This window comes from Lacerta agilis, chromosome 3 (genome assembly GCF_009819535.1).
Source record: "Lacerta agilis isolate rLacAgi1 chromosome 3, rLacAgi1.pri, whole genome shotgun sequence".
Taxonomy (NCBI): Eukaryota; Metazoa; Chordata; class Lepidosauria; order Squamata; family Lacertidae; genus Lacerta; species Lacerta agilis.
Window position 1 is genome coordinate 94,537,749 of NC_046314.1, and position 21,564 is coordinate 94,559,312.

Sequence of the window (21,564 nt, forward strand, 5' to 3'; positions counted from 1 at the left end):
TTAATCCATTCATAATCCTGTGTATGATAGATAACCTGCATAAAGAGAAATTGGAATGGTATGCAGTTAAAAGTTCTAAGAACAGATCAGCAATACAGGAAGAACAGTATAGGAAAGCATGAGTGAATTACTGTTGGAAGTTTTTTGCACACCAGAAAAGAAAGAGCAGGAGTAGAAAGGCAATGCCAGAGATCCCGACAGATAACCAAGAAAGGAAAAGTAGAAGGAGGAGACATAATAGAAGAGGAAGGGGACATAAAACAGAAGAAGATGTGAAAGAAGCATGTGGATGGAATGAGTTTAAAATGAGAGCATTTTTAATACTGTAAATGGAAAACCCCCCCGATGAACTTGATAGTACAGAGGAGTGGCATGTTAAATTGATTAACTTCTATTAAGTAAGCATCAAAGAGATTTTTGTATTTTTCAGTCAGTAAAGGAAACTTAAAAGTCTGCATCCCAAACCTGAAACACATCCAATTAGTAGTATATCTGCAGTCTTATTAATCTTAATACTCTGTCAGTCCAGTAGGTGGCACTTGTTTTACATGGGTGGTCAGCTTGGCCTGGAAATGACAGCATCACTGTAAAAAGTCTTACCCATTTCCACCATGGCTGTAGACACAAGACAGCTCAAAGTGGATTTGATGCATCCCATGTCTGCATGGTTTTTGTATTGCCCCCATTATCCAAGTGGCAGCCCTTATCCACACCCCATTTGATTTGAATCTTCCCCACTCCACAGATAATGCGGCTTGGGGACCAACTTTACTCAACTGTGGAGGTGTTGAAGCGCATTGTGTGGTTGCAGTTTTTTTATATGTGCGGTGATGTTTTGCTGAGTGCCATAATCACCCCTTCCACTGCTTCCTTTGGTAAGGCACTCTTTGATGGGCTCAGGCAATACAAATGAACATATACAGTGGTGCCCCGCTAGACGAATGCCTCGCTAGACGAAAAACTCGCTAGACAAAGGCATTCGTCTAGTGCAGGCATAGGCAGCCTTCGGCTCTCCAGATGTTTTGGCCTACAACTCCCATGATCCCTAGCTAACAGGACCAGTGGTCAGGGATGATGGGAATTGTAGTCCAAAACATCTGGAGAGCCGAAGGTTGCCTATGCCTGGTCTAGTGGAAGGCTTCCCCGCAAGACGAAATTGTCTATGGGGCTGCCTCGCAAGACGAAGTTTTTTTTCGTCTAGCGAAAACCACGGTTTGCATTGCCGCTTCGCTAGACGAAAAAACCGCTAGACGAAAAGATTCGCAGAACGAATTATTTTCGTCAAGCGGGGCACCACTGTAATTAAACCTGCTTTGTGAAAGTCTTGTGTATCGGAAAACATGGAGAGAGAGAGGGAGAGAGAGAGAGAGAAAGAGAGAGAGAGAGAGAGGTGTTGCATGCACAAATGAACAGATATTTGCCCACAACAGAGCTCAGGTTTCTGGACCTCAGGGAGGGTGTGCAGGTATCAGTTGAGGGCAGCAGGCAATAACTCAGCGTTTGAACACATTGCCATCAAGTACCACCCACTAGTGTGGGCAGGAAACGTTGAGACAGTTCAATTGAAAGTGCTTGTGTGTGGACAAACATGCACAAACTGCCTTGTCAATGCTAGCCAAGTTCCCTCAGCTCTCTTGCTGATGCTCAGGGAACAGGCCCAGGGAAGTGGCAGGCTTGGGGAAGAACTGCCTGATCCCACACACTGCTGTGTGTGAAACTAATAAAGGTGTTTCAGATATAATGGGCAGAGGGCTGAAACAGCCAGTTGTTTGCTATATGCTATTTTCATGTAATTTTGTTCCAATTATTTGTTGTGACTGTGTTGCTGAATGTATTTCTACTTTTTAATATCTTTATAAGCCTCAAAAGCGTAACAAATGGGAAAGCGTAGAAAAGGACCACCAAAATCAAGGGGTTAGAACGCCTTCCGTACCAGAAAAGGCTTTTTTGTTTAGGAAAAAACGTGTCTAAAGGTTGGACATGGTAGAGGCTCGTAAAATTATGTATGGTGTGGAAAAGCAGGTTTTTTTGCCCTCTCATATAAGATTAGAAATTGGATCAGTCGGTGAAACTGATTAGCAGTAGATGCAGGACAGACAAGAAGAAGCACTTCAGATAGTACATAATTTGTGGAATTATGGTCATAAGATGTGAAGGCGACATTAGCTTAGATGGCTTTAAAGGGGGGATTAAGCAAATTCTCACATCAGTCATTAGCCATGAGGCAATGCTGAATGCAGGTTGCAAAGCAATAATGCAGAGCTGTTGTTTTAATGCCCTTCTGGTGATACCTGACTCATCACAGGTGCTGGATTTGTAGTTTGATTTAACAGGGCTTTTACGAGGGCATAAAGCCATTTCACTACCATTGGTTGTATCCAGCTAAGTTGTTCTCATAGTAGACCAGTTGAAATCAGTGGCCTTAAGCTAGACCTACGCATTAATTTCAGTGCTCCAGTTGTACAGGTGAAACTCAGAAAATTAGAATATTGTGGAAAGGTTCATTTCTTTTAGTAATTCAACTTAAAATGTGAAACTAATATATGAGATAGACTCATGACATGCAAAGTGAGATATGTCAAGCCTTTATTTGTTATAATTGTGATGATTATGGCGTACAGCTGATGAGAACCCCAAATTAATAATTTCAACTTTGGGGTTTTCATCAGTTGTACGTCATAATCATCACAATTATAACAATTAAAGCCTTGACATATCTGCTTTGCATGTCATGAGTCTATCTCATATATTAAACTCCAGTAACTAATGATAACAATTGTTTACATAAATGGACTTTTCCTTGATATTCTAATTTTTCAAGTTTCAGCTGTATATAGCCCCATGTTTATTTGCCAAAGCTTGCAATCCTTTTCAGACAGACCCACTTGCAAGCAATTTCCACTGAAATCCACGAGACTTTAATGGAGGTAAATGTATCCAAGCTCAAGAGTGTTTGACTGGGTCCTAAGTTCTATTGGAAGTGTGTTTGGTACAGTGGTGCCTCGCAAGACGAAATTAATTCGTTCCACGAGTGTTGTCATATAGCGGAAATTTCGTCTTGCGAAGCACGGTCAGAGGAAGCGTAGTTTTACGGGGGGGAAATCGCAAAACGTTTTCGTTTTGCGAGTCACGGCCATAGGAAAATTCGTCTTGCGAGTCACCCTTTTGTTAGTGAATGCCTTTCGTCTAGCGAGTTTTTTGTCTAGCGAGGCATTCGTCTTGCAAGGTACCACTCTATTAGAGTGGTTATTAACCTTTCAAAGAAAGTAACAGAAAACTATTCAAATGTAGCACTAAACCGTGGTTTAAGGAGTATGAACCTTGGACTCTGTCTTCCCCTTCTATATTCCTCCTGTTGTGGTGGTCAGAGATTGAATAAAGTACTTACCACTCCTGGTTTAGCAGCAATGCTGTTTTGTCTAAACCTAGTAAACTATGGTTTGTGTAACCACCAGTTTCCCCACAAACCAGGATTGCATTACAGTTTGATCCTAATTTGTCATTGTGATTCTGATTGGAAGGCAAATTTACTAGTGAACCAGGAACATAACTACAGTCGTACCTTGGAAGTTGAACAGAATTCGTTCCGGAAGTCTGTTCGACTTCCAAAACATTCAGAAACCAAGGCGCAGCTTCCGATTGGCTGCAAGGTTCCAGAGAACATTTGCAAACTGGAACACTCACTTCCGGGTTTGTGGTGTTTGGGAGCCAAAACGTTTGACTTGCAAGGCGTTTGGGATCCAAGGTACGACTGTATTCATTGTGCAAGTGGGGGTGGACCCTGATGAGAAGCTCATGCTGGTGATGGCAGACTATGATTCCACATTATTTGTGACTAGGGTCTGTGTGATTTATTTTTTCATTCAGCTTTGCACTATTCCTTCCTTGTTAGGTATCTCTTGCTACTGTGATATTTGTTGCCAGCCAGAAGACTTTATCCTCTGAAGTGAAAACTGTTATCAAACAACAGCTTGAAAATGTCTCTAATGGATGGACAGCTTACAGGATAGCCAGACAAGCTTCCAGAATGGTATGTGTGATCCATAGTTTATAATTTAGGTTTCCCCAATAAGCAAGGCTAATTGACTGAGTTGAAAGTAACTATTTGTACTCCTTAAATTCCCCATGAAGACCTTTTGGGGAGATAATTGCCCCACCTACGTGATATAAAGTGGCTGCATCTTTTTTTTCTTTTTCTTTTTTTGCTGTACTAGGGCCTTTTTTAAGAATAAGGAGTAGAATTAAAAGGAATTAAAATATGTAAAAGCATGCTAAATTAAAGCAATTCTACCTGACATATTCCAGCTATTGATGCACCAATTCCCCTCAGCTAATTGTACAACAACAACAAAAATCAGCTGATTTCATTGGAGATATGGTAGGGTCCGGATACCATTTTTGTAGAGTCCCATTTTGGCAGCTGTTAATTGGAGCACTTGCTTTTGAATTATGGTGCTGGAGGAGACTCTTGAGAGTCCCATGGACTGCAAGAAGATCAAACCTATCCATTCTCAAAGAAATCAGCCCTGAGTACTCACTAGAAGGACAGATCCTGAAGTTGAGGCTCCAGTGCTTTGGCCACCTCATGAGAAGAGAAGAATCCCTAGAAAAGACCCTGATGTTGGGAAAGATGGAGGGCACAAGGAGAAGGGGACGACAGAGGATGAGATGGTTGGACAGTGTTCTTGAAGCTACTAGCATGAGTTTGGCCAAACTGCGGGAGGCAGTGGAGGATAGGGGTGCCTGGCGTGCTCTGGTCCATGGGGTCACGAAGAGTCGGACACGACTGAACGACTGAACAACAACAACAACAATTGGAGCACTCACCTTGAGCAGGGGCAGTATTTTAGATTTCACTGGGAAAGACTAAGGCCTTTCAGTGGGGAGAGCAAGATTCTCAGCAAGGTTCCGTTTGTGGGATATATTCAAGCTTTGAATGGAAAGAACGACTTTGAAATGTTTTTAACGATTTCATATTATTCTGATCCTGTTTTATCATTTGGTTTAAGTGCAGAGGTGTTTTTTGTTTGTTTTGTTTTCGTTCTGTAAATCTCTCTCTTGTTCCCCTGCATAGGGTAACCATGGCATGGCCAGAGAGCTGTATCAAAGCTTGCTGACTCAGGTGGCTTCAGAACACTTCTACTTCTGGCTAAATAGCTTGAAGGAGTTCTCCCATGCAGAGCAGTGCCTGACAGGGCTACAAAAGGATGATTATAGTTCAGCACTTTCCTGTATTGCTGAGTCACTGAAATCTTACCACAAAGGAATAGCATCCTTAACGGTCAGTGTGAATTCCCACCCCCCATTTACTTGTTGCAGACCTGTAGGTTAAAGCAATTGTCCTTTTTCACTACTGTTTCTAACTAGACTCTTCTTCAAATGCCTTGGAAGAACAAATGTTGCTCTTACACTTTCTTAAGCAGCAGTAGCTTATTCCAGCAAGAACTTTAGCGTTTAAGATCTTTACCTTCTTTCTGTCTACATGGCCATCAAAGTGGATTGGTCGCTACCGAATTGGCATGTTGGCAGTGCAAGACTCCAGAAGTAATTTCATCAGTAATGTAGCTTACTCCTGTAATAATTAAACCAGTAAACTACTGCTGTTTGACAGAGTAGGTATGAACCCACTGCTTTCATGATCACATTAACATTTATCATCACATGAGTGCGCAGGAGGCAGAGATTGAACAATAGCAGTCTTGGCTGCAGTATGAACGATCTCGGATTCCTTGTGCAATCAGCCAAGAGTCACCAGAGTTATCTTCCGTAAAACAAAGACCTTTCCTCCCTCTTTTGTTTACCTTTGGTTGCATTTGCTGGAATGGAACCTATTCTGCATTCTTGAAATGCTTAGCCAGGGAGAGGGACTTGCCCTGCTGCACTGAAAATATATTATGCAGTAGAGAAACAGCAACTAATTTGTATTTTGGTTACATGAACAACAACATCATTTGTGGATTATTTGCATTAATGTGTTGGAGGCTCGGCTTGACCTTATTATGGACTGCGTTTCATAAGCTTATACTGACATTAATAACAAATCCAAGAAATTCTGGATCTACCACTTAAAATGGGTGTGGGAAGCATGAGACGTGGCCAAGTAATGAATATACATTTTTAAGCTTCTTCGTTTTCAAAGCTGTGCTCAGTTCAGTGTGTTGTTGTGGTTAGAACATTCGACTGAATTCAGGCAGGCAGAGATCAATCCAGCCTCACCCCAGAGGTCCATAGGTAAACTTGACTTGATCTCTCCTTAATCTACCTTGCAGGTTTGTAGTGAGGATAGGAATGGCCCTATATCCTCTGTTCTGATTTCCCATTGCCATGGCTATTCAAAGAGCCAGAAGGCTCCTCGGGGAAGGGAGAGAGCCTGCAGAAAAGCACCTTGAGGGGGATACATGTTGTGAGACACAGTTTGTCCAAACTTGATTTCAAAAATTACAGGATATAAATACATTGTCTTCAAAGTGAGTCCCTTGATGTGGTAGGAAGAAGACAGGCACAAGGCTTATTTAACTTGCCAGCTCTATTGAATTGCTGCAGTCCTGTGTTGCACAACGTGTGCGTGAACATTTCTGACTCCAGAAGAAGGCAATTTGTCAGCTCAGGCAAGCAGAAATAAGATAGAGCTTGTTTTATATGGAGCAGAAAATGTATTTAATTGCTTATCATGACAAAAATAGTCCCCATTTCAATAGAAGAACCACAGTATGAGAAAATTGATGTTTTAGGTTGCCTTTGCAATGTATGTGCCCTAGTTTGAGCCTTTTATTAACCTAGTAATTGTTTCTTATGAAGCTTTAAAAAGGCAGCTAAGTAGTTTGTTCATCTCTCTGGGCAAATACTGATTTGGTTGTTTCATGTGTCTTTTATTGTGCCCTTTGTATATGGAAATCACAGAGCTTTGTTTATTAGCTTGGACATCCGCAGAACTCTGACAAATATTTTAATTCAGAAAGTATTGCTGCTGAATGCATACAAGCTGTGTGTCTACATGCCATTTACAAATGTCCTCTTTGTGCATATGCTCTTTTCTTTTCTTTCTCCTCTGTCTCCCTTTACCTCTTTGGCCCTTAACTTGGGTTCTCAAGCAAATCAGGATCAGAATATCATCCTTCACAAAGGCTGGACAAATACATATCCTTATATCCTTCCTTAGAAATCTGCTGCTATTCTAGCTGCTCATTTTTAATATTGGCACTGGTAAACACTGGCCTGTGAGTGCTCCAGTTGGAGAACAGCCTTTACCAAAGGTGTCATGGGGTTTGAAGACACTCAAACTCAGGACGCAAGGGAGAAACGTGCTAGGAGGAAGGCATGCTTGGCAAATCCACACCGTGATCAACTCCCACCTGGAAACCAATGTCCCCACTGTGGAAGGACATGTGGATCCAGAATTGGCCTCCACAGTCACTTACGGACTCATTGTTAAAACTGTGTTTATGGAAGACAATTTTACTCTGCTACAAGTGATCACCAAAGAAGAAGAAGAAGAAGACTTGTAAAAAACAAAATAGATCTCACAGGCCTGAACTCTACCCACTCCTAATCTAAATTACATTTGCTTATTAATCTAAATCTTGTAAAAGTCTATCCCCCTGCTCTAAGCAGCAGTAGCAACTTCTGAATATCTGTGGGAGCTGTCATCCATAAAGTTCACCCATGGAATGTTCTTCTGAATACTAATAGATAATCCCACAAATATCCCACATTATCTAAACAAAGTGTTCTTATAGGGAAATGATTTCTAAAATTGAAAGGGCATTCTTCAATGGCTTTTGACTTGGGTCACCAGTCTCAAAGTTCTGATTCTGTGTTTTGTTTGTCTTTCAGGCTGCCAGCACACCCCTTAACCCTTTGAGCTTTCAGTGTGGGTTTGTCAAACTCCGGATTGACCTCCTTCAGGCTTTCTCTCAGCTCATCTGCACTTGTAATAGCCTGAAGACTAGTCCTCCACCTGCCATTGCCACAACACTTGTCATGACCTCAGGCAGTGACCTTCAGCGGTGTGGACGCATTTCCAACCAGGCATGTGCTCCAGTTTGTTCATGTTATGAACGTGCAATTATATTTTTACTTGGCTTGGTGTGCTGAGATGAAAACAAATGAACAGTGAACACTGACCAAAAAAGTGACCAGTAGCTGCAATTCAGCCGATCATTAAAGGATGAGGCTCCTTTTGCAATGGGCAGAAGCCACAGTGTTCTCCTATAAACATGTTGAAAAGGTACAGACCTTCTTCAGAAAGAATATTGTTTAGTGCCTGTGCCCAGGAGCTATGAACTCCCATAATCCCTGACCACAGGTCACATTGGCAGGGAATTAGGGGAGCTGGAGTTTAACAACATTTAGAGGCTTACATGTTCCCTATCTCTGATTTGGCATAGTAAGATCTGTTTCATGATGCCCTGCTAAAGGTCCCACCTTATATGGAGGCCAGAAACATAGCTTTTTCAGTGAAAGGTGCTCCCAGTGGAAGTACTAAGTCTCCCCTCCTTGCTTGCCTTCTGCGGCATGTTAACACTTCCACTTCACAGAATTCATATGGCAGTTGATTTGTTAAGATGTTCCTGCCCTGCTTTAGTCTTGCTTGCACCAGAGTTAATCTCTTACAGTGAATGCTCCAATCTTGTCCCCTTTGCTCAGGGAAGCTCATTTGGCTTCAGGCGAGCCTGCGTCCCAAGACAGGATGGAGAGAAGGTACAGTCTTGCCAGTTGAGCCAGTGATATGGAGGCTCAGTGCAGGGGTTCTGTGTTGTATTTGTTTGACCTTTTCAGTTTATGACCTAATGGAAACAAATGAGAAAAGCGAGCATAGCACAAGGATATACAAAGAAATAAAAATATTAGTTCAGTTCAGTGCAATCCATCATGAGTAGTGCTTTGCTTTTGTCCCCACCCCTTTTGCTGCTGCAGATGAAACTCTCCATGGAAGAATTCAGGAACCTAGCTGCAAGATACGGAGATCTCTATCAATCATCCTTTGATGCAGACTCAGCGACTTTGAGGAATGTGGAGCTGTATCCTACTTTTCAAAGCACAGGGCTTGGTTATTTTTCCTCTAAGGATATGCCTTGTAAATATGACTCTTAAGAATTTATTACTGGAGTTTAGGACATGGGGCGAACGTAACTTTCTTACAAATTCAGCATGCCAGTTTCCTTTTAAAGCCAACACCAAACACTGAAGTTTGTTAGCCAGAATTTAGCATTTGATATCATTGTGTCAGACCATCACCCAGCTATCAAACATCATACCTAGAAGGCTGTTCTTTAGGGCCTTCTGGAAAACACTGCAATGTAGAGATTTGGCACCGGTTCAGTGGGAGGGAGCTCTGTAGCTATGATGCCACCATGGGCAAGGGTCTCTTCCCTCAAGGTCACTCAAATTGCTGACCTAAGGGTGGGGCACAGGTGAGCTTCCGAAACAGGGTGGTGTTGGCAGATTAGTATGGGTGCAGGCAAACCAGTAAATAGCTTGGGTCCAAATGTTTCAAATCTCCTGTTCCTGACCAAAATGGGCGGGGGTCGGGGTGTGTGTGCATGAACCTGACACCTCCCTAGGCACGTTTGCATAGGGTTAGACACTGGTTCTGCATTGTATCCAGACCAGGTTGTATGTGTGAAGTGGTCTGTGGAATCAAGTTGCTTAAATTCATGTTGTATTATGATCTCACCAGAAATGAAGGCCATGCTGATTCTAGTAACTTACGGCCATTATTTTAATGAACCACGTAATCTTAATTTGATTTTGCCAATTTCATTTGTTCACCTTTAACATCACGTCAGACAGCAGCAAGGCTGCTTATTGATATCACATGCGATCGAAGCCCTGATTTTAGATCCTGAATCTGCAAGGTAAATATGGCACAGACTTAAACTTTCTTCAGCCTCTTGTCACCCAGTCTTGCCATTATTTTCTAATTTAAGTAGCCATTAATCAAGGCGAAAATGTCTAGCAGTAGTTTAGCCAGGGCTCCTGTGAAATAAAGTTGCACAAAGTTAAACGTTTTGCGTATTTGGAAGAATCCATTCAAATTTACCTTTATTTGTTCATCTGAAAGAAACTTCAGCTGCATTTCACTGAAATGCAGTGTTTCATGGGAAGCAATTCATTAACTAAATAAATAATGTAGTGCATGCTTATTGTCATTCAGAAAGTATTTTTTAAAAACCATACTGTATTAGTTCTTTAGCAACTTTGCCTTTTTCCTTGGCTCCAAAATTAAAGCTAAACATACACTTTTTAAAATTTTCTGTATACTTTTTAAAATTTGACAGTGACTTCATACTTCAATTTTTTGATTTAAACAAAATTTTAATAGAAGTATTAAAATAAAATAAACTGTCAGCACTGTACCATGCTGATAATGAGGTGCATGAACTAGCACATGAACTTGTCAGGTGGAAGAGTAGTAATGTATAATTCAGCATCTAATTTTTTATACTGATAGGCATCACGACAGCAAAAATTAGAAATCTTTTGAAGGGAGTCCTGATTTCCTTAAAGTGGGTTGATGATTGGGCTAAATCAGGGATGGGGGAACCTGTAGCCCTCTAGCTGTTGTTGGACTACAATTCCTATCAACCTGCTGGCTGTGGCTGATAGGAGTTTGAAGTCAACAGCTAAATGAAGCTGGCTGGGAGTGGCAGAAAATATTTAGAAAAAATACAGATTCAAGTAATATGGTTATAATATTTTAGCTAGGCAATCCTTACTTTAAAAATTCTCAGGGCTGTATCCAACTAACATGTCCCATCAGTGTAAAAATTTCAGCTTGCACAACAGACTTCCTCTTCTCCCTCCACCCTCTCCCAGTCTGCTCTGGATAGATGGAGAAACCCATCAGCGTATTGCAGTGGAAGATCACTAGTGTTGCACAAGCCATCTTTTAGGAGAGCTTGTCTGTCATTTCTGTTCTCACTGAGAAGCCTCCGTTAAGCTTTAAGAGAACCCTAGAATTCTTAGAAATAGTTCAAGATGAGATGCCACAAGCTCTTGTTGAAGTTAAAAATAAAAGAAATGACAAATACTTCTTCCTTGTATTGTTTGTATACCTGGTCCTAAATAAACTTTATTTGATGTAAGCACTAATAATTTCAATGGAACTAAATTCCAAATAAGTTTACTTTAAAAGCCAGGGCTCCCCCCCCCAATACCATTGGGCTCTCTTGAATAGCCCCTGTTTTCCTCCTTAGCTTTTGAAATCCCCTAAATTAACCAGATAATTAATCTCTGGTGTAATGCCATTGACTTTGATGAAGTTTCTCGAGGGACAAAGATAGCCATGTAAGCCTTCTTGGTGCTAGTAAAATGTCTCCCTTTGGGCTGACTCTGATTTCTGTTGATAGAACGTAAGTTGATCAGATCCCGTGAGACTGGAAATCGGAAAGAATTGCTCAGAAGTAGTAATGGCTCATTTAAACATGGGAATTACAGGACTGAACTGATGCCTAGTAGATCTTGTTACAGGTGGGTAGCCGTGTTGGTCTGCCATAGTCGAAACAAAATAGAAAATTCTTTCCAGTAGCACCTTAGAGACCAACTGAGTTTGTTCTTGGTATGAGCTTTCGTGTGCATCTGTATCTGAAGAAGTGTGCATGCACACGAAAGCTCATACCAAGAACAAACTCAGTTGGTCTCTAAGGTGCTACTGGAAAGAATTTTCTATTTTGTTTCGACTAGTAGATCTTAATCCACATAGACAGTACACACTTTTTTAAACAATGGCCTGATTCAGATGTAACGCTAAAATTGTTGTGCACAGCTTTTGGCTCCTTCATTTTTTACTTTCCTCTTCACTGCTGCTGAACAGAAATGATTGGAAGCTGTCACTTCTGTTTTCTATTAGCTGCAGTTTATCATTACATCCAAACCTGAAACGTTACCCAAGCAAAAAGTTACAGGTGGGTAGCCGTGTTGGTCTGCCATAGTCAAAACAAAATCGAAAATTCTTTCTAGTAGCACCTTAGAGACCAACTGAGTTTGTTCCTGGTATGAGCTTTCGTGTGCATGCACACTTCTTCAGATACCAAGCAAAAAGGTTTTCAAGCCCTGCACTGCACTTTGTCGTGCTGACGATCGGGGCTTCTGCGCGCAGTATCAACTGGCGATAGTGATGCCAGGCGATTAGCAGGCAGTATCTTCACCCACATGTCAGATTTGGTGCAGAGGAGAAGGAAAAGAACGATCCAGCCCACTGACCAGAAAAGGTTCCCTGCCCCTGATGCAGAAGGTTAGAAGTTGATTGGCAGAACATCTAAACCACGTTTGCCAGACACAACAACCACATCATTTTGGTAAACCAGCGTAGAGCATGTATTGCTTGGAGATGGCTTCCATGTGTCAGTGCAGGCTGCTTCAGCAAAATTGAGCCGTCTGCCTTTTCAGTTCAGAGGACACTTCCTGTGTATTCAATTTGGCATTGAATGTACAAGCAACTGTTTTGCAGATGTGTCACAAATTTATTCCAATGTTTATTTATTTTTTAATTGAGTAAGGAAGAAATGTTTAAGTGAATTGGAGATGTTCAGATTAAGTGTGAAATGCCTATAAAGGGTATCTGTGGAGTACAGCATTTACAAAGGAATCTGTCAGAGAGGCTGTGCTATTTCCAGGAAATTACTTGTTTTCCCATGAATGGTTAAGTATATATAAACAAGATGACGATTTTATAGAATCTTTATCCCACCTTCTTATCCAGCCTAGAGTCCCAAAGCACTGTAAAAATACCCAAGACTTTTTGGAAAGGTTAGGAAAAGGCACACATTGAGCATCACCGGAATGAATTTCTTTTCTAGCTTACAGGAATATGGCTCTGCTGGAGTGGCACATGCCACAAGTGAATATGAAAGGAGAATGATGTCTGTGTTCAGTCATGTGCTGGAAGAAGTGGAATCACTGAACAGAAAATATGCACCCGTGTCTTACTTGGCAAGTAATAGCCACTTTCTCATAGAGACTTTAAAAATAGTAGTTCTTTACATTCCTTTGAAACAAGAAGTCAAAATATAGTTGACCCCAGGTTTTGTATTGTTCACAAATAGCATATAACAGAGAGATGGAATAAAATAGGCTTCTACCATAGAGCAACATTGGAGATTCGTTTTATGCTTTAGAGGGCATAATTTTTAATGACTCACAGTGCCAGTTTTGTATATTCTGAGGAGACATGTATAGGATTGTACTGTTCAGTGGTCAAGGTGGAAGTGACAAGTCAAGACTCAGCTTCCAACTGTAATTATAATTCACTAAAGCTATAGGAATGGTGGAAGCAGCATTGATATTTAGGTATAATGAATTAGCCAATACAGTACAAACGTAGGTATAATCCAGAGATTATCATGCATATTAAAAAAAAACTTAAAGAACATGCAGCAGAGTAAAAAATATTTTTTGTTTGTAATCTTCACTCATTCTCAAAATACATTTTGTCCAGCTATAGCAAAATTTGCCATGCTTTTTCATGAGTAGTGTGTTTCTTTGTCCACAGCTGTTTAGATTTTGGCCCTTTCCCCTCTCCTAAACTTGAGAATGGAAAGCTTCAACTTGAAAAGCATTATATTCATCTTCGGTATACATCAGTAGCAACAGACGGAAATATTTGTAATTTGAAATAAAGGGATGAAGGTTGTAGTGACATGCGGAGCTAAATCATTGTTCTTTGGACTGCTTATAATTTTACTCAGTTTTCTAGGAGCTGTGTTATTTAATACCTTTCTGATTCTGACTCTGTGATGGCTGTCATGCAGAAAGTTCATGTGTGGAACATCCTAGAGGCCACCTGTCATTGCTCTACCTTGGCTTCATTCATTGAAGCTGATTGTGTTTCATTACAACTTTTCACTGGTGCAGTTTCTCTTATCAGGTCAGGTCATCCGAGAACACAAGCGCTAGCTGATGTAACTCCAAACACAAGGCGGAGAACAGTTCTAAATGAGCTTAATCTATCAACTAGAACCAGGGTTTCAGATAATGACTTTAGGATATCTCTGATCTCTTTGAGACCAAGCAATCTGCTGTCCTTCCATGCATGTTGAGCATTATATTATATATGGACATGCATTTTTATATGAATAAAAATGTACGCAGAGTCCCATATGAAAACTAAAGCAATTATTCAAATAGCAGCAGCAGGGGGCAACTATTGCCCTAATTTCTTGTGGGTTTCCCAGAATCATCTCGTTGGCCACTGTGAGATATTGAACTAGATAGAGCTTTGGCCTGATCTAGCAGGACTCTTCATATATTAATTTCTCACTGGCCACATTTTTGCTCTCGTTTTATTGCAGAAAGTACTGTGGGACCAGAATAGAGAACAAGCCATTCTTCGTAAGACTTCAAAATTTCCCCATATTTAATATTAAAATCCATTCATGGCTTTCCTTTCTTTGTTGGTGGGACTCTCCACTGCTACCTAGTTTTTCTCAAGCCAGTACTGCCTTGCCCTGCCTTGCCACGTTTGGCTGCATTCTTCCTCCTGGTGGCCCCTGGTCTCCAGGAAGCCCCTGCCTTGAGATCTAATGTGCCAGGCTGCATTGGCCACCATTTTTTCTTTCCATATATGCTTGATCAAATGATGCACTTAGGAATAGAGGATGTCGGGGAAAACAACAACTTTTCCCCAAATTCCTTTAGAGCTGCTACAGAGCTATTTTTGAAGCTATTCAGTGCCTCTCTTGTCCTGATACAGAAAGGAAACTGTATTTGTTTCCACCATCTCTATAGGCTATTCCAGCCTGGTGCCCATCAGACATTTTGGACTATAACTCTCATCAGGTCATAGAGTTGTAGTCTAAAACGCCTGGAACCCCCCAGGCTGGTGAGGGCTGTGCTCTTCCATATTCTTGATGATGCATTGTCTTGGCTTCCTAATAAGTGCTAGTGACCGTAACGCTAATGCACAAAGTACATTCTGTTTCCGATCCCTGCTGTAAAAAGGATTAGTTCTGATCTGGCTTGGCATTGTTTTGTTCCAGCACACGGCTTGTCTATGCAATGCAGTCATTGCCTTGCTGAAAGTTCCCTTGTCATTCCAGAGGTATTTTTTCCAGAAGCTGCAGTCGACTAGCATTAAGGTAAGCTTATGGTGTCACCGAATTTTAACTGCAGTTAATGCAGAGAAATTTCTACAATCCCTTCGCTGTCAGGCAGGGGAAGGGGAAGGAAGATGGCTGCTGGTCCAGCTCTCAAATTTCTCACTGTTTGTAGGTTAAAATGTAATTGGATTTGGACATGCAGATCCCTACGTCTGCTTTGATTTTTTCATTATTGACATTTTTCAGTGAGAGATTCCGTTCAGATCTCTCACTGCATTGTGTTTGGCCCTGGCTCTTCTAAAAACAGGAGAGAGAATGGGAGCCGTTAGTGATTGTATGGCACCTAATACAGCAGTTATTATTTCCAAAGCTTTTATTATTTGTTTGTTTATTTAAACAATGCCAACAAGCAACTCCCCATTTACACACAATCTATTTGCATGAGTGTCCTTCTGGCTCACAAGAAGACCCTCCCCAGAGCCTGAAGAGGTCAGAGGCACAGCAGGGCATTGTTGAGGCTTCCCGCCTAACAGCTTCCCCATGCATCAGCTAAGCAGCTTCAACAAAGCCCCTCTGGCTCACGGAGGTCCATAACAAACCCTGTGTAAATGGAGAGTTGCAGAGGGCCTTCTCGGTAGTGGCACCCACCCTGTGGAACACCTCCCATCAGATGTCAAGGAGATAAACAACTATCTGACTTTTAGAAGACATCTGAAGGCAGCCCTGTTTAGGGAAGTTTTTAATGTTTGATCTTTTATTGTGTTTTTAATATTCTGTTAGGAGCTGCCCAGAGCGGCTGGGAAAATCCAACCAGATGGGCAGCGTATAAATTATTATTATTATTATTATTATTATTATTATTATTATTATTATTAATTGTATCACTTAACTTCAACCTTGTCTAAGCAGTGTACAAGGAATAGGTAAAGGTAAATAGAAAATGGAAATAGAAAAGGTAAAAATTGGTTAAAACTGTACAGTCAGACTTAAATGCCTGCTGGAATAAAAAAAAAGTCTTCAGTAGGCACCAGAAGTTCATCAGGAAGGGGGCCTGCGTCACCTCAACTGGAAGGCAGTTCCACAAAATTGGGTCCATCATCCCACACACATTGTTTCTGGTGGATTTGAGCCATACATCAGAACCATGGAGAGCCGCTAACAGTTACTGGGCAAGGGATATAAGGGATTAGGCAGCCCTTGAGCTGTCCTGGACCCATGTTGTGAAGGGCCATGTCAATTAAGACAATACTCTAGAACCTGTCCCATTAGTATATGGGCAGCCAGTGCAAGCTTTTGAGCACCAGGGTTACGGGCTAGCGATTGTCCCCATCTACAGTCTAGCTGCAGCATTTTGCACCAGCTGGAGTCTCCAGACAAGGGCCAAATATGGTCCGGCATAGAGTGTGTTGCAGTCATCAGACCTTGAGGTCACCATGGCCAGACTATCCTTGTTCAATAATGCTATAGTCCTAGTTACAGATAGGTAGCCATGTTGGTCTGCCGTAGTCGAAACAAAATAATAATCCCCCCCCCCTTCCAGTAGCACCTTAGAGACCAACTAAGTTTGTTATTGGTATGAGCTTTCGTGTGCATGCACACATCTTCAGATACCCGAAACAATTTTTTTTAAAAAATCCTCCCACTAGCACCTTAGAGAGCCAACTAAGTTTGTTATTGGTACGCGCTTTCGTGTGCATGCACACTTCTTCAGATAACTGGTCTCTAAGGTGCTACTGGAAGGAATTTTTGTTGTTTTGTTTTTGTTTCAGTAATGCTATAGTTGATGTATCCGCCCCCATTCTCTGAACCTATTCTTTCAGAGGGAGCGCAGCCCCATACATGTAGCATCTGCATTTGTCTTCCCCTTTTTATTTTACATCCTCGCCGTCTCATGTATCTGAAGGAAATACATCTTTGTCATATCTTTCAAAGTCTTGTGGCCTGTTATTTCCCTGCTTCGCTTTAATGGTTCATTTTATTGCCCATTCATTTGGTGTAATATGGCTTCTGATGCTGTTAGGCTATTAAACTCACATCCTGTTTATAAAACAATTAAGCTCCTGAAGGAATATACAAATATTCAGTATGGCTGAAGCATATGTTTAATCAATATTGACCACCCAGACACAGTGCTGTTCAAAGAAAATTTAGCCTCTTGATTATCCAAAGCAGTGTACATGTTTTAAAGAAGTCAACACATATATGTTCCCCACATGTGGCATAGATATTTTACTCGTGTGTTACTACCTTCATCACAGGGACAGCACATATTCCACACAGTTATAATAACTCTTAGTTACTGTGTTAGTTTTTGCAGTAAGGAAAGACCATAGCTCAGTGGTAGAGCACATGATTTGCATGCAGAAAGTAACCCCGCCAGAGATCTAAAGAACTTCTGCCCGTCAGAGTAGGCAAAACAGAGTTAAGATGGGGACATGGTCTTGCATGTGAGTAAGGCAGCTTTGTATGCCCTGACTACTGGTTCATGTAATTTCATTTTCTAAGGCTTGTACCCTGGCATCTGGAATCATAACATTTGAGATTTTTAGGCCAGTGGCAAGTTACAGATATTTCATTTAAGTAAATAAAAGTAAAAACAGTAGTGAGATAAAGCTTGTAATTAAAATATCAAGCAACAAACAAATTTGCCACAAAGTTTTATACACACACACACAGAGAGAGAGAGAGAGAGATTGAGAGAGAGAGAGAGAGATCCAAGATTGCTCCCCAAAGATCACATACTTTGCCAGAAAGGAAGGTCTTTGCTAGCTTTCTGAAACTCGGCAAGAAGCCTGCCAGAAGTACCTCTCTAGAAGGGATCTCCGCAGCACAGGTACATCTGCTCAGGTTTCTCTTTACAGCAGACCCATAGAACTTCCTAACTTCCTTCAGGACTCCTTCGTCTAATCAGTTGCCTGTGTCAATAGCAGTCGACTTAATGTTATTTGGAGTCTTTAGAGTATGTGTACTTAAGATTGTCAGAGCCAAAAGCTAAGGGCTCTTAACAAGCAAAAAAGTTTACTTGAAAGATTATCAAATGTTGCAGAATCCATGTCCCAGAGCATAAGTCGCCTCTGTGGTTGGGGTAACGGGGCTCTTTAGAATATAAAAACACAAAAATGCATAACATGGCAACAAACAAAAACAATACCCTTCTCACAGTTCAAAAGACCATAGATTGTTTAATTAGCCAAAGGCTGATTTCTTGCTTGGTTTCAAACACAGTTTTTAGGCCGTCATCCAGCCTTCCAGCTGCTGCCCAAAGTGCAGAGAAAGGTTTACTACTTGATTGTACTGAAATATTAAAGCTGCCCTAATATGGAACTATTAAGGACAGCATCTTCATTGTGTAAAATAACGTTCTAACAGAAAAGTTAGCTGCAATTCAGTTTAGAGAAAATGCATTTCAAGTTTGGAGTGCTTGAAGACGTGTATTTTTTTTCCTGACAGTGCACTACTCATGCAATGAATGCACTGATCATAAATTGTGTTGATTATATCTTGAACACTGTAATGTCCCTCGCCATCTTCTTGTTTCAGTTGCTTTGTTTTTCTTCCCCTTAATAAATACAAACCTTTTTTATTTTATCTGTACTTCAGCTTGCCCTGTCACCATCCCCACGCAACCCTGCTGAGCCCATTGTCGTTCAGAATAACCAGCAAATGGCATTGAAGGTGGAAGGAGTGGTTCAGCATGGCTCCAAACCAGGCCTTTTCCGCAAAATTCAGTCGATCTGTCTAAATGTATCTTCAACACTGCAGACCAAATCTGGGCAAGAGTACAAGGTAAGAAAACGTATGGAGTTGTACACTGTCAGTGTTTTACAGTGTCTGAAACCTATGTAGATTTTAAGTGGAGATTTCATTTTCTGCTGTTGGGTGGCGAGGATTTTAATCTCAGCGGGCTGTGTGTGTGTAGGCATTTCTGGCAGGTTCTTTGAAGATAAAACCTGTAAATAAGATCTTGTGGTGGTGTTGTGTTCATATCCCCATGGGGGAAAGCCTGTGCCTTGTGTATATGCATCTCGGTGGGAAGGGCAAGGTGGAACAGATAATCCTTTTCCACACTTGCTGTCTTGGCAGTAGCACTGAAAAGTCCTAACATTACAATCGACTAAGAACACACAGCTGTCTGGCAGCAGGAAGCAAATCTGCTCAAGTAAGAGACTGCTGATCACTTGGGATGGCTAATCACTTAGAGGTTCCCAAGCCCTGCTATGAACAGCTGAGCAGTTTGCAATAGCTTTAGCAGAGAGCGCTAAATGGCTTCTTACGTTTTGCTTAGACATGCTGAACGAAAGCAAAGGACATAAGTTCTGATATTGTCTTCCATGAGCCAAACCTTTGCTTGTAAGACAGAATTGAAACATTGGACACCCCCTTAGAGAAGCTGTGGAAAATGCCATTCCTACTCCTGTTTTCTTTCCCAGATGCCCATTGACAGCCTGACAAATGAGATGGAGCAGATGGTTGAGCCTCACAACGATTACTTCAGCACACAGTTCCTCTTGAACTTTATTATTGTTGGCACCCACAGCATCACAGTGGAGTCTTCTGTTAGAGATCTCAATGGTATCATATGGAAGACGGGGCCCAAAACTACTCTGTTGATTAAGTCTCTTGAAGATCCATACTCCCAGCAAATTCGACTTCAGCAACAGCAAGGACAGCAGGCACCACAACAGCCGCAGCCACAGCAACGAACTGCCTATACCCGTTTTTAGCACCGTTCTTATCATTCATCAGCCCAAGTGAAAGGCATTCCGTTTTATTTGGACGTTGTCATTTCCCCCATCTGTTTCCCATGATGCCTGCCTGCCTTCCTTCCTTCCTTCCTTCCTTCCTTCCTTCCTTCCTTCGCAACTGCAATGATCACACCTATAAAATGCAGCTCGGCAACTGAAACCCAACCTTCTTGAGGCACTCCATGTAACAAGCTGGTTGAATGAAATGATTCTGCTCATAGTTCCACCTGTTTCCACCATGCCACTGAAATGGCATTTGTAGATGTACTGAACAACACAGAGGAACACAGTTTTGCATACCTTGGTTATGTACTTTAAAGCCTTTTTTCAGGTTCTTATGGCCCTGTTCATGTGACTAAGGGCCTGAGGGGGCTGCATCCATTTTTTTATGGCTTCATCACATACCCAGCTGTTCTTGCCATCATTCAGCACAGATTTTAGGATGGTGTGATGAACTGAAATCTGGCCCCACTACATGATCCATCCAATCACTGTTTTATTGTGCTTTCTGTGTGTCTTGTAACCTGCATTCCACCACACACAATAGAAAAGCCACTTTAAAGCCTCAGATAAGAATGGGCCAAGTTGGTTTCCCGTTCCATCGTTGTTGACAGCTTCCAATTGGAATGTAGTGAGCAGTGAAAGGTCTGCAACAGTTTCCTGGGTTGCATCCCAACATATTGGCTGTTTGAGTAATCCAGTTGCCACTTCCTGAGGAGCATGGCTTTCGATTCTACATTTAGTCTTTCAAATCACTTTGGGTTTTCATGTATGCAAAACTCTGTTCCTCTGTGTTGTTCAGTACATCTACAAATGCGAAAAGTTTCAACAAACGTCCAGACACAAAATCCCCCAGAAAGAAATATATTCATCTTCAAAAGGTTAGAAAGTTGAAAGGGTTGTGTTATAACTGTTGTTCATCTTCTTTTAACGACAATGTGAAGGAAATGTGCGTTGAAGCTACGTGAGTACTTTTTAAGAGGGTTTTTTGTTTTGGAAGAGGCAACTCATTCTAAAGCAAAATGCTGCTTGAAGTGTAACACATGACCAGGCCCCGTACCATATAACCTAAAAAGGGTATGTTTTATATGGTATTATGAGTTACTTCAGGAGAGCAAGGAGACAAGTAAAGATGACCTTTGGAGCCTGCTCCACATGGACTCTTGCCCCTACCACCTCCAGTGGGAAGGTTCCTGATGACTATTTATAACGTATGTTTGCTTTTTTAAAAAATAAGTATTTTAATGTTACCATTAAGGTTTGGAAGCATTTGGTATCCTGACAGGCAGGATAAAAGTAATTTTAATACTAATAATTCCCTGCATGCCATAGCTGTGCAGGAAGAAATTGACTTTGCGTTCTCTTACTGAACTTGCAATGTGTCCACTCCTCTTGCTTTCAGATGTGAGAAGTTCACTCAGCTCTTGATGATACAGGTATGCAGGTTGAGGGTTTCTTTCATTGTAAATACTAGGGGATGGGTTTGGAGGTTACTTGCAACATGCTCCTTTTTTAGAAACTACTCAGATGTAGTTTCTTACTTCCTCTTACATCAAGCAGATGCTTCCTTGTTATGTATAGAATATCCTAATAAACCATTTGTTTCCCATTTGTATCTGATCAGCAAAACCAGAACTTCTTGTGACAAAAAAAGGACATTGGCATTCTTTAAACGCCAATACTTGATTCACTGGCTGCCTTGAGTTTCAAAGTGTCTCTCCAATTTAACAAAGAAACATTTCACCTCTTCTGTCGTTGATTTTGCAAATTATGAATAATCT

The 21,564-nt window shown here is 41.3% G+C and overlaps 1 protein-coding gene across 2 annotated transcripts in view; it reads left to right on the top strand.

Annotated features, from left to right (window-relative positions):
- The window catches only part of INTS7 (integrator complex subunit 7), a 39,040-nt gene extending 19,028 nt beyond the window's left edge, over positions 1-20,012 (top strand). Inside the window, exons 12-20 of one of the 2 annotated variants that reach the window (XM_033144816.1) lie at positions 3,893-4,030; positions 5,075-5,281; positions 7,834-8,028; positions 8,917-9,020; positions 9,789-9,857; positions 12,801-12,933; positions 14,979-15,077; positions 18,639-18,824; positions 19,469-20,012. In XM_033144816.1, coding sequence (XP_033000707.1) covers positions 3,893-4,030; positions 5,075-5,281; positions 7,834-8,028; positions 8,917-9,020; positions 9,789-9,857; positions 12,801-12,933; positions 14,979-15,077; positions 18,639-18,824; positions 19,469-19,762 — 1,425 coding nt within the window. In that variant the 3' untranslated portion in view covers positions 19,763-20,012. Of the gene's footprint in view, positions 1-3,892; positions 4,031-5,074; positions 5,282-7,833; positions 8,029-8,916; positions 9,021-9,788; positions 9,858-11,851; positions 11,901-12,043; positions 12,274-12,800; positions 12,934-14,978; positions 15,078-18,638; positions 18,825-19,468 lie in introns of those variants that run through there. The other variant, XM_033144817.1, reaches the window with a different exon arrangement.
- Positions 20,013-21,564: the final 1,552 nt, after the last annotated feature.